Genomic DNA, 12969 nt, shown 5'->3' with positions numbered 1-12969 from the left:
CATTGAATCACACTGACCAGCTGTTGCAGTGACATCACTGGCAAAATTTCTGACAATTTTGTTGGAGTACCTGCAGTAAGTTTAAAAAGTTACTTTACTTAAGCAGTGTCATTCAAAAGTTCGACAAAAATGTGCCTCCATACAGAAAATATATTTTAAAAACATTTTTATTTCTGGAATCTCTTTCCGTTTGTAGTTCTCGACTCCATGACAAATAGACAGAAATAACTTCTGAATATTACCGGAGTTTCAGAAGAGAACTTTTCACAGTTTTACTCACCAACATTTTCTCCCTGTCTGTTGGTCAGCCTTCCCAGGGGCATTGCTGTGGCTTCGGGCTGGCAGGATTGATTTCAAGTGATGACTGCAGCTGTCACACTCAACCAGGATGTGAGATCCGGACTCCCTGTTACACGTAGGTGGATTTGGAAACACCTTAAAGCAAACAAAGGTCAGCAGAGAGGAGGAGTTAGGGCTGATGATTGTTTGGAACTGCTAAAATACAGCCTTACAGAAAAATCAAGGGAAGAACAAAATTGAGAACATTTTAGAGCTACATTGTTCTGCTGTATGGGCTGCATTTAGCATACTGGTTTAGCATGCTGTTAAGAAATATGAAGTAACAAAAATATAGATTGAAATTTTGCATAGAAGGAGTTTGATAAGAGTGTGTTTACATTATTTCAACAGTTACAGCATCATCCTTCTGGTTTTTTTATCCGAGGAGTAACACACCTCAGTGCTAATGCTACTTTGATGTGGAATCCAGTCCACTAGTATTTAAATAAACCCATACAGCAGCAAAATTAAATCTCAGCTAAATACTTCCAGAACTACATCTGAATTTACAGCAGTTACCTTTTAGGCAACTAATTTTAACCACAGATCTCATTACTACTGCCCATCCACAGGCAGAATAGGCAGCATTATCAGTGGGTGAGTTGCGAAGAACCATTTGCAAAAGAGAAGGTACGTGAGATGACGTAGGGCCTAAACGGGGTTATCAGGGATCCAGTCCGGCTCAGAAACGGGGTTATCGCTCCGGGGGCAGCGTCCCCCCGCTATACCCCGCCAGGCGGAACAGCCCGCGGCGCTCCCGAGGGCCGTAACCCCCATGCACGGCGGCGGCGCTCCGCCTGCGCGAGGCCGCACCTCTCGCGAGAGCAGCCGGGCCGGCGGGGAGAAGCGGGGCGATGGAGTCGGCCGTGGAGGAGCTGATGCCGCGGCTGCTGCCCGTGGGAGACTGCGACCTGCCCGATGACTTCGACCCCACCGTGCCGCCCAGGACGCCACAAGAGTACCTGAGGCGCGTCCAGTGAGTGGCGGGGCGGGGGATGGCGGCGGGCCGGTTGGGTTTCGTCGGGGCGGTGTGTTTCTCGCGGCGGGTGCGCGAGGAGGAGCCCGTTATTCCGCGGCGAGCCCCGCGCGGAGTGCTGGAGCTCTGTGCTTCCCGGGAAGGCGGCGGGCCGCGTTCTGGCTCCGTGTGATAGTAGCACCCCAGGAAACTTAGGAGCGCGCAAGCTTCAAGGACGCCAGTGCATTGTGTATAACGAGGGAATGCTTTGTAATTCTGAAGTCAGACCTTCTGTAAGAAACGCGGGGAGAGTCGGTTGTTTTTTGCGTAAGACTTCTGCAGGTGCCGTATTTCAGAGACATTCAGCCTACTGCAGTACGGCAGCTTGATCTTATGTTGTAGGATCGAAGCAGCGCGATGCCCAGATGTGGTCGTGGCACAGATAGACCCCAAGAAGCTAAGGAAGAAGCAGACAGTAAACATTGCAGTAAGTTTGGGCTGCTTTATGGCTTTTGCCTTGTTTTAAGAAGCGAGCAGCAGGAAAGATGTGGGGAGGTGTGAGCATAACTAAAACAGCAGCTTTACTGGATCTTAAAGCACCTAATGAAATAAATGGAACTTCAGGGTTTGAAGAAATACCTGTTGAATTTCTGGGCAACAGCAGTCTCTGTAACTGATCAGTTTTAATCAGTAATGCCCCTGCTAGCTGACACACAGCAGACTTTTACTGCCTCTAGGAATCAAACATTGTGCTGAATTTTACAAATGTATCATAAAACCTACATAAGCTTTAGAAGAAAGGAGTATGTATATTTAAATTCAAAAATATATCCTGTGTAAGGCAGTAAGAGCAGTAAGTACAGCTAACATAAGATGAAATCTTAGCACCATTTCTTCACTTATTGATAGAATCTCTTATTGGAATTTCCCCTTATAAGTAGATATTACTGTTGTCACATTGCTTTTTTTTAAATCTACTTCCAAATATTTCAAGTGACCAATTTCATCTTTCTTTAATGAAGACCGCATAACCTGCCTATAAGATTGCTATACTTACTTTTCTAATACTGACATGAGTATTAGAACCATCTACCTTGACTGTTCTATTCATTTGACTCACCTCTTCATAATGGCATTTTTGTTAAACATTTGTAGATAGATTTTTCTGTACTGTAATTCTTTCGTGCTAATCTCTAAAGAGGTTCTATCTACTTAATTGTCATTTTGTTTGTTTTTTTTACTTACTGTCTTGCCCAACTCAGTACCTAACAAGAACTCATACTATCAATAGCATCCAAGATAAGGAAAGAACACTCTCCTTTTTATTAACAGGGAAATCAAGGCAGAACAGGTGCTAAAAAAAATGAACTTCAATGATTCTTCAACAGCACATTTTGCGTGTTTAATTTTCCTTTTTTGCATATATGCACCATCAAGCAGGAAAAGTTTTGTCTAGCCAAATTGTTGTCAGGAAATTACCTTTTCTCAAAGTGAGTACTTCTGTTTTTAACTGCTGGTAGTTATTTACTAATTCTCTTGTTCTTTAAGGATTTTTTTTATAAATCTTTTTATACATTATAATTGTTGCCAGTGTTTCCTTAGATTTCTGGATGTCAGCCTGCTCCTGAAGGATACTCTCCAACACTCGAGTGGCAGCAGCAGCAAGTGGCCAATTTTTCATCTGTTCGTCAGGTACAAAATTCTGTATATTATGGAGAGTGGGGGTGATATTTTTTTACTTGCATATTCGTGCTTTAGGGGGGACAACCTTTTACCTTTCCTACCATAAAGTCATAACATTTTGATCAGATGTTGCTAGCCAACTGTTTTCTTAAAAAATAAAAAAATAAAATGGGAATATACTGTGAGGCTTTTATACATCTGATGAAACTCCTTCCTGAGGGTCATTTTAAATAAAACAAAAATATATAGCAGTGTTTACATTGAATAATTGTTTGGGGAAGGACAAAAATCACTGTGATATTACACAGTGACACTAAAACCAACGATGTTCTACTGTAGAACTGAAGAACAAGTGAATTTGAACCCACATGAGATTCCTATATGTAGAACACAGTCCATTTAGGGTCCTTTGGACATTAGTTGGAGCCATTATGGAGAGAAATACTGACTTACTGAAATGGATTTGTGTGGTTGTAGTGTTAGCACAGACTTTTCTACCAGATTTATGCCTGAAGAACTAAGCAGTCTCTCCCTATGTGCTGTTCAAAATGGTGTATATAAAGATATTTTACAGCTACAGTGCTGCTGAAGGCATGTTTGTAATGCATTGATACTGCATGGTAGAAACACTTGTATTAACTGAGTATAATCAATTGCACTGAAGTTGCCATGGCATTGAGCTTAGTCTGAGCTCATTTACTCTATCTTTTTGTGGAAGGTAAAGCAGTGAAAGTGGAGATAGTTAAGGGACAAGAGCATCAAAAGTCACTTGTTCATGTGTTATGCATCAGCTAGTGTTAATGGCAGCATTTTTTTTAGTGGTCACTTCTACTGTAAGAGTAAAAATTGGATGAGGGAAAAATATTTCCATTATAAAAGCTTATACTTTAATATAGGGAATTTTTCTGATGCTAGCAAGCATAAGAATGGTCTTTAAGACTAGTAAAGCTTATTACATAAATTTAAAGCAGTAGACTTCAAAATTCCTTTGGCTTTAACATTATTTCCAAAAATCCCATATAAGTAACATTTACATTTGGAGGCTTGAGGAATCTACTCAGTAATGCCTTCACTGATTACAAAAATTACTTTTTTTTTTTATTTTATGAAAATAAGATTGTGGCTAGGATCCAATAACTGTAAAGCTAAACGGATATGACTTTAATTACTCAGAGCCTGAACAAGCACAGAAATCACTGGCGGTCACAGGATTTGGACAGCAATGTCAACATGGTGAGTAGAATTCATAACAGTTCTGTGTTTTTTCTATACTAATTAAATTTGTGGTTATCCTTGCTGTAAGTCTAATTCAACAGCTGTGGAGTATTATCATGTCTGTTCTTTGGTGTCTTGAAGATAGCTATATTTCAGTGTGTTCATTTATTTTTATTTAACTCAGCCAAAACTAGAGGATGAGGAAGGCTGGAAGAAGTTCTGCCTGGGTGAAAGAGTATACTCAGAAATAGATGCAGAACCTGAAGATGAAAATCTAGGAATTGATTACATAAAGGTGAGTATAAGGGGACGCATTTTCAACTGTTATTTTCACAGATGGCTACCAGAAACAATGCTACTGCTCATTACCACTTTGTTCTAAATAGAAAGCAAGCTGTCTGGTGAGCCCAGTAAGACTCATTTCTCATTGCCTTTTAAAGTGAAACTGAGTGAAGCAGAGAACAGAGAACTAATCTATTACTTCAGTCAAAAAGTTGGGAAAGTTCCCTCATCTGTTCCCAGCTAAAACACACTAAATTCACTGCTAGCTGAACTGAATGGAAAGCTTTATCCATAGTCTGGTTTAGTGCTTTGTGAATGTGCTTCCTGTCCTTGTGCATGCTACTATGTAAATATGCCCTTCACTCCATCTTTAAAAAAAATAATAAATGTATCACAGCCTTGTTTTACAAGTAATAGCAAAAGCATGCTTTTTGATACCAAATGTGGCTAGATTTTATGTTGAAGTTGCTTGAAGATTGTTTTTCGGTTTTTGTTTTTTAATGTCAAAGCTCAGAACAGAGTTCAGAATAACTACAAATTTCTGATCATAGCACTCAAATGTTAGTAAGGTCTAACTTAGAAAAATAAGTGTTTATAATAACGTTTCTGTATTTTCCAACTTGACTTTTTTCAGGTGGGCTTTCCTCCTTTGCTAAGTATTGTAAGCAGAATGAATCAGGTAAGCCTGCATCTTAAGTCCACCTCTTAGAACAGTAGCATGTTGCAAAAGTTAGTGCTTCCCATGTTCCAGCAGTTGCATAAGACTTACCTATTTTTCTGTGCTAAGGTTATTGTTTATTCCAACTGCTATTTAACGTACGTGGAAAATAATATTATCTCACCTTTACCTAGAAACAATTAAAGCAGCAGATGTTTACCATAACTAGATGGAAGATATTTTCTCCTTGTAATTTCTTTATGTAACATTCTAACATTTGAGCCCCTCTTTTAGGGGCTTACCATAAGTTATCTCCTTTCATCTTTTAAGTACAGTCCTTCAACTTGATTGTGAACTCTTAAATGCATTGCAAGACTAAAAAAAACACATGTACTACATTTCTCACTAGTCACTCTTATATAGAAATAGTATGATGCCTCTTTTGTTACCTATTTATAACATCTTATTAACGCAGAGCATTGCTTTATAAAAAGCTCTTTATTTTTTAAAACGCTTTTTTTCCATGGTGCTTTAACATTTACTTTACCCTTACTTAGAATCTCAACCTGAACTGAATGCCATATAGAATATGGAAACATATGAGTGGAAACATATATCTATATTCAAAGACAAAAATCACATTTGCTTTTTATATAATATAATTCTTTTAAGATAAATAAAACTTTGCAGGTATCACGTTGTCTCTTTATGCTCCTCTCTTGAAGGCCACAGTAACCAGTGTCTTAGAATACCTGATAAGCTGGTTTGCAGAGAAAAAATTTACTCCTGAACTGGTAATTTTTAATTTTTTCTAACTACTTTACCCATAATAACTTAATCTGCAAGGTTGGAAAAGTGCTGGGGAGAGAAGAGGCCCAGAGTACAGAGGCTTTGATTCAGACCAGTTTAAGGTGTCAGTGAGCTGCGTGTTGTATTTGCCAACGTCTGTTTTAGTTTGGAGATGCATGGTATTCTGCTGAAAGAGATACATTTAATCTTTTCACGTGCATCACTGACCAAAAAGCTCATCTGTGTGGAAACAGATCCAATCTGATAAAGAATTCAGACTGATGGAGTTAATTAGCATGAAGTTTGGCCACAACTAGATTAACTAGCTATGTACCACAAAATAAATGAGTAATGATAACTCACTTCCACAATACTAAATACAGCTTTTTGATTTTTGAGTTACTTAATGGCCTTTTTGGTTCTGACTTTTTCTTACTGACCCAGTATGCTGCAGACGCTGTGCACAGCGCTTCTTAGCTTAATCCCATCATGAAAGGCACTAGACACTGGAATTAATTTAAGAAGTTAGACTGGTAGCAAAAGTGATGTTTATAATATTACAATATTCAGTAAAGTAAAAAGCAAAGGACATGTTTTTGCAGTGGGGTAAATCATAAGGCTGATGTAACAGCATTAATTCCACAAAGATCTGACTGAATACGTACATTCTTTAGAATGATTTTCCACAGTTCGTGAAGTTAAAAAATAACAGTTATGTAATATTCTTTAGATATTACTAAAATAGTGCTTCCCTGAGATTAATAGTGGAAGCTGTATTTACATCTAATTCAAAAAAAGGAAAAAATAAACAGGAAATCCAGGAGCACACTCCTCACGAGAGGCTTAGCTACAGGCACAGAATTCTGCTATGCAGTGTCTAATCTGGCCCTTAAAATTTTTCAATTCTGGCAGTAGCACTAAAATGAAATTTTGTTTAGAGACCAGTGCTCAAAACCTGTGCAAAACGTCAAGGAAATGCCCATAATTAAAAACTCACTATTTAAATCCACACAGGGTAGATGGTTTTATGCACTGTTGGCATGCCTTGAAAAACCTTTGCTACCTGAAGCTCACTCCCTTATCCGACAGCTGGCAAGGCAGTGCTCAGAAGTGAGAGTACTAGAGGTAAGATTTAATTTAACATCGTGGAAAGGACTGTTTCAACTTCACAAATTATCAGAAATAATTTTCAGGTCTTGAATTCTTGGTAAGTAATTTTCACTTTTGAAGTCTTGAGAATGAAAGGAAGACTACAACATATAACACCACAGGTAACTTTTTCTAGTATTTGTTTCTCTTTCAGGAGAACAAGAGTGAAGAGCAAGTATCAGCTCTGAACCTGTTAATCTGCTTAGTTAGCAGGTAATACAAACTACAGATACAAAATAGCAGACTATGTCCAGAGTAAGTGTGATTATCCTCGTGCTAACCTAGATTCCTTTGAAGTCAATCCAAGTACTTTGGCTGTATATAGCAAACATAGTTGCAAGGACTTAGGACAAACCTAAGAGTAAAGTAGAGGAAATGCATTGGTTTTCTTAGGTGAGCTCCCTCAACCACAAAGCTATAAATGTGATAGAAATACTAATTTAAAACCTAGAAAGCAAATGGTCTAACAACTCAGAGCAAAGTAAGGAATGTGTTATGTTAGAGTTTCCTTGCTATCTTTCACTTTTCTCCACTAGGTACTTTGATCAACGTGATTTAGCTGATGAGCCCTCCTAGAGTTTATTGAGAAAAACATTTTGTGTTGCCATAGTACAAACAGCATCAGCACACAGGTCTGAAATGTACAATGTCTTTCTGTGAAGTACAATACAGCTTCTTCAGAGCACCTTCAACATAACAGTACATTTGGGACAGCTATGAATAACTTAAGCTGATCTTTAGCACAAGGGTACTAGTCTCCAGTATCCTCATTATAAAATGGTCCATCACTTATCTGTCATTCTCTCTCAAGCAATTGTCTTAGTACAGTAGATTCTTCATTATATATTTTTACCATCTGAGTTAATCCTGTGGATGCTGCCATTAGGTAAAGACTTCTAAGCTTAAAGAGATCTTACATCACAGATGACTGTTCTTTATCTAATACACAATCCTTGGGGGTCTTTTTTAATAAAACAAAAACATACTTTGAAGCGTTCTTAGACACTGTGGCTTTTTTCATTCTTCACTGTACTTAACAATGCCTTTCTTCAGGAAGCCTACACAGCTAGGATCCAGTGTGTTTTTTCTAGAAATAGTTCCTGAGCTTAAATACTGCAAAGAAGTACAACTATAGCCAGTGAATTACTGAAACAGTTATGTTACCAAAACATAAAAGGAGGTAGTACATAGATTTCCTGAGTAATAATATTGAACTTCATAGTAAACAGTGGCAGAAACCAGGGAAAAAGGCACAGCTGTATTCAGTACTCTTCAACAGAAGCATTTATTCAACAAAATGGACAAATTTATTTTCTGTGTGGTATCTTGACAAATACATTTGCTCACCTATTTGACTTAACATATTGTACAGGGAGTGCTTTGCCAAGAATACTGGTGTCTGCTTTGTACGTACATGATTCTGTTGGGATCTCATTATCTTCAACAATTGAAAATGCAGATTAGAGGAACTCTGATTTCTGCTGGTAACAGCAGACTGATACATAGTATTGCTTTTCACACCATACAGGAAGCAGATGTCAATCCCTCACTATTTAAAAAGACAGGTCATGAAGCGCAAGTAACTGGTTAAGCCCTTACTGTAACTTAGAATTATTAGCACTTCTTCATGTGGAACAGTAATCTTGAGTGTCAAGTGAAAATGAAAATCACTACCACAGTTTTAATTCTAGAGAAGCAAATTACAAAATGATTCTGTATGTTGATACCGAGTGCCTACCAAGTTGTGTGGGCCTAACAGGTGTCACTGAAGTGTACATCTGTTACACAGCACAAGTCAGTCCCCTTAATAACAGCATTTAAAAACAGGATGAGTTGGCAACTGACAAACCCATAAAATGCACTTAAGAGGAATAATAGTTAGCTAATTCTCTGACCTTACAATTCCAAAGTCTGAGTCATACAGGTGGACAACAACCACAGCCTTCCTGTAAACCAGTGTAAGTGCTCAGTATATTCAGTCACATAGCTGATCCCTATAGAGTACCAATCACCATGGTTACTTTTATCTTTGCTAGGTCTCTGAACAGTGTCATGGCATTCTGCTAGCACTTTAGATGTTTCCTAGAACTATCAAGTTACCCAGTTACAACTAATCTAAGCTAGTATTCACTGTACCTGAAAAGATATTAATTTGTTCACAGCTTAAGCTCTATAATAAGCCTCTGATTATCATGTCTGTAGTCTACAGCTTGCCAGCATAGATTCATAGACTAGAAAAGGCAACTATCTAGGAAAGGCTTGATCCATTACAAACTTCATGACATCATTAGAGCTTAAGAACAACTTCCATTGTTCCTGCCCAACCATGAAATTGGACAGCATACGTTTATTCCAACACAGAAGATGACTGAAATGGACAGAAGTGTTCTAGTGCATTATTTTTTATATCTAGCCTATTTGCTGGTCTCAAAGTAGAAACCGAATCACTATCACAGGACATTCTCACATTTCTGAAAGCCTGACCCTGCCAACAGAACAGTCTTATAGAAAAATTTTGTTATGAATTTAAACAAGATGTTTTCATGCTTACCCGCACAAAGCTACATATTGTTACACAAATCTTGTAACAAGTAGTATCAAGCAACCCCCAGTCTCCTCTAGGGTCTTGGTGATGTCGTTTTAGCTTCTGCTGGCCTAATCATCTTCCTGCACACACTCATTACAGAAGTAAGTTGTAGCTAGCAAAAAAAAAAAAGGTTAATATTTATGCACAATAAGCTAAAACAAATTGCCTTTGCTGGTTGTAGATGTCCTTAGCTACACTATTTTCTAGTCCAAAAAACCAACCAAACAAAAAAAGACCAGCCATTTCATTTTAGGGGCATAGGACATTCCTTTATTTTTGTAGAAATAAGTTATCTGTTCATATCATTCCTATACTCCACTGAACGCTGTTAATGAAGACTTGATTTATGCAATAATTGCTTCCTCAGAATAATAGAAAGTTGCTGCCTCACAGTTAGGAGTGAGTACAGAAAGGCAGCGGTTTGGCATTTGCTACGTGACACAAAACACATTTGTTAATACCTTGGTACATAATTAATTTCAAACCAATATACAAAAACAGTATTATTTTAACAAACATTATATACTTTGGAATTGTGCTGCACAGTGCTATAATTTACATGCTACATACAAAGCTGAACCAAGATACCAAAACTATAGACAAAGGCTTTTTAAGGTAGATACCCAGATCTGAACGCGCTCTACATTTTCTGTATCATCACCTGGAATTTACCTGCAAAGAGAATGCAAAGTCAGACCAAAGCATGAACTTTAGATTCATTGTTCCAAGTAGTTACCTTCTTTTAATGGTTTTGTTAAAACATTAGTAAGGAACATTTCAATCTTATGGTTTAATTGTGAGATATCTAACCAGTAATCAGCTTGCATAGTTAGAACAGATTTCACTTCCTACCTTTCTTACTGACTTCTATATATGAGTGCATAAATAATTGTTTTTATCTTCAATTACTGCAGTTGAGTTCTGGCTGTATGTCCTTTTGCATCCGATGCCTCCAAATGTAAATATAAGTTTTTAATGTGTCATGGAGGTTCACTGTCAGTACTTTTTAACAGTAAAGCACAGTGAAGTTGGTAACTAAAGTTATCAAATGAGCTAATAACCGAGTACCCTGAGAAGTACTTACAGGCAGGCATTGAGGAAACTTCAGCTGTTACAATACTCTTTATTCCCAAATTCGATAGGCCTCCTCTGATTAGTCCACAGGTAAATGCTAAATACTAAACATAAAGTTACATTTTAAAGAAGTTTCAAGGTTGAAGCTTGTTGGTAAATATTGAAGAACTGAAGACTTATCGCTTTGACAATATAAAACTGGAGGTTTTGTTATTGTTCATCAGTGTACAAAGGCAGAACTTTCTTCCTGAACTGTACACAAAATACAAACATCAGCTCAATGATTTTCCACCTGAGGTTAGAACAGCTCCCACCATCAAGCAACTCAAACGTAACAACATTTCAAAATCACTATGATTGTTTCTTGAAACATGGATCAAATAAACTGTTCTCAAATAAGGCACATCTCTGAAAAACAGTTTTTGGAGACTAGATTTTAGCTTCCCTTTTGGTGGGTTTGTGTCCATTCAACTATTAAATTTCAAGTTATTATTAACAGACTAAGATGATTAAAATCAAAATCATAGATTCCAAGAAGGGTACCTTTGGTGCATGTTCTAAATACTGCTTTCCTGCAGACATTTGTGTCAAGAGTCGAAATTTGTTGTCTTGAAGAACATAAATACCCTGTTTAAAAAAAAAAAAAAAGTTGTAATTGAGTTTCTAACATGTAATCAGAATTCTACCAATCACTGTCACAAACATGCTAACTTTGGAAAGTTTTTCAGCTGTTTTGTATTGAGTTCTGTTCCATAGAGTGCAACTAAGGGTCTCAAACTGCTGAAAACTGTAAATATTTTTCCAAATCAAAAATGACTTCAAGACAGCCATTCTATTTAAATGAGTTTTAAGGCAGCAATATAATTTTCTCACACTAGTTTACTATTAAAACATACTGTGAGATTCATGAAAAAGTTCTTGTATAAGTCTTAAAAAACTGTCATGCCAGTTTGTAATTCCACAACACTGTGTATGAAATAGAAAGCATTTCAGCTTTGCAAACACGGTGGCAGGAAATACATAATAAGCAATTACTAAATTGTATTCTCAAAATATGCACCAATGTGGACTTTAAAAAAGTACGTTTTTTGAACAAAACGTAAGAACATTCTGTGTTTCTTCCCAAGTAATTTAATCCTAGACCAAGACAAACAGAAAATCCATCTATCGCACCAGATAGCATTACTGATTTTGTAACTTAAATCATATTCTAGAACATTAGTACCTGATGATTAGTCCTCAGGTTGTCTATTTGTTTTTTGAATACAGTTGTCCAAAAATCTTTGCAAATGAACTTCATAATATCTAGTTCATCCTTGAACCTGGCTGTATCTTTTGTAAACCTAAAAGATGTGAAAAATACGTCAGTAATGAATGTATGTGCAACAGCATGACTGATAAATCCGAAAAATACAAAATCATGCCAAAACAAATTGTACTATACTACATTACTTTTGCGAATGTTACAGAGATAAATGTTCCAGCTGTTGTATTTCAAGCTAGCATCACTCAGATTCACCATGTATTATAACCTAAGAGTAGCATAGATCTGCAGCACTATGGCAAGAATAAATGAGTTTGAACTATATAATCATTAAAGACAGCTCGAATACATAAAGATACCTTAACATAAAGCTCTCACATATACTACTGTTTGGAAGGGCTCATTCAGATATTGAAAATATTGGGGGCAGGGGCGGACAGGCCCTTCAGAAGGGGAAATCGTGCAGCAGTCAATTATAAAAGTACACTTCAGGCCCACCTCTCGATCAGCCCCTGCCCAACGCGGAAGCCCATGCTCTCCAGCTTGGTAGTGCAGCGGCCGTTCTCCTGTAAGACACAATGGCAGCCCTCAGCCTCGGGCCCGGCCGCCCCGGGACGGCCTCGGGGTGGGCAGCGGCCCCACTCACCCCTTCTCCCTGCTCTGCGGCGCGGTACAGCCCCGCCACCATCTCGTTGTGCAGGAGCAGGAACAGCGCTTCGTCCGCCATGTCCGCCCCGCTGCCCTCACGGCAACGGCAACGGCGACGCCGGGAGCCGCCGCACCGCCCCTTCCGGGAGCGGGAGGGCTCCGGGCTCCGTGCTGCTGCGCCGAGGCTGGGCGAGGCGGAGCGGAGCGCTGGGAGGGGGCGATGCCGAGCCGGCTCGTCCCGGGGAGCGCATGAGACGGGAAAGATCGCTTTTGTGCGTGTTTTTACGTCACTCTCTATTCATCCCCTTTCCTGCCGCCGTGCAGCA

At 38.5% G+C, this 12969-nt stretch overlaps 2 protein-coding genes across 2 annotated transcripts; one reads left to right on the top strand and one right to left on the bottom strand.

The window, feature by feature from the left end:
- The first annotated feature begins 1161 nt into the window (after nucleotides 1–1161).
- GEMIN2 (gem nuclear organelle associated protein 2) lies at nucleotides 1162–8073 on the top strand. The gene is made up of 10 exons (XM_065752687.1): nucleotides 1162–1315; nucleotides 1697–1781; nucleotides 2897–2986; nucleotides 4151–4210; nucleotides 4377–4487; nucleotides 5109–5153; nucleotides 5858–5926; nucleotides 6936–7046; nucleotides 7225–7283; nucleotides 7607–8073. Exons 1-10 carry the CDS (start codon nucleotides 1194–1196, stop codon nucleotides 7644–7646), a joined length of 792 nt encoding a protein of 263 aa, XP_065608759.1. The 5' UTR covers nucleotides 1162–1193; the 3' UTR covers nucleotides 7647–8073.
- A 1920-nt stretch (nucleotides 8074–9993) lies between these two features.
- On the bottom strand, nucleotides 9994–12804 carry TRAPPC6B (trafficking protein particle complex subunit 6B). Its single transcript, XM_065752678.1, has 6 exons — nucleotides 12642–12804; nucleotides 12494–12561; nucleotides 11957–12074; nucleotides 11275–11358; nucleotides 10742–10835; nucleotides 9994–10329 (listed from the first exon to the last, which is right to left on the bottom strand). Exons 1-6 carry the CDS (start codon nucleotides 12720–12722, stop codon nucleotides 10298–10300), a joined length of 477 nt encoding a protein of 158 aa, XP_065608750.1. The 5' UTR covers nucleotides 12723–12804; the 3' UTR covers nucleotides 9994–10297.
- Nucleotides 12805–12969: the final 165 nt, after the last annotated feature.

The sequence above is a fragment of the Cyrtonyx montezumae genome, unplaced genomic scaffold (assembly GCF_038088225.1).
Source record: "Cyrtonyx montezumae isolate F1298 unplaced genomic scaffold, pur_monq_1.0 scaffold_10, whole genome shotgun sequence".
Taxonomy (NCBI): Eukaryota; Metazoa; Chordata; class Aves; order Galliformes; family Odontophoridae; genus Cyrtonyx; species Cyrtonyx montezumae.
Note: the sequence above shows the minus strand (reverse complement) of the source record. Positions and strands in the feature narration are given on the sequence as shown.

Coding starts and splice junctions, on each gene's coding strand:
- GEMIN2 (XM_065752687.1), top strand. CDS start 1,194: ATGGAGTCGGCCGTGGAGGAGCTGATGCCGCGGCTGCTGCCCGTGGGA. Junction 1,782..2,896: donor AGCAGACAGTAAACATTGCA/GTAAGTTTGGGC, acceptor GTGTTTCCTTAG/ATTTCTGGATGTCAGCCTGC. Junction 7,047..7,224: donor CAGAAGTGAGAGTACTAGAG/GTAAGATTTAAT, acceptor TTTCTCTTTCAG/GAGAACAAGAGTGAAGAGCA.
- TRAPPC6B (XM_065752678.1), bottom strand. CDS start 12,722: ATGGCGGACGAAGCGCTGTTCCTGCTCCTGCACAACGAGATGGTGGCG. Junction 12,075..12,493: donor GGGCAGGGGCTGATCGAGAG/GTGGGCCTGAAG, acceptor CACATCTTTTAG/GTTTACAAAAGATACAGCCA. Junction 10,836..11,274: donor ATTTAGAACATGCACCAAAG/GTACCCTTCTTG, acceptor CTTTATGTTTAG/TATTTAGCATTTACCTGTGG.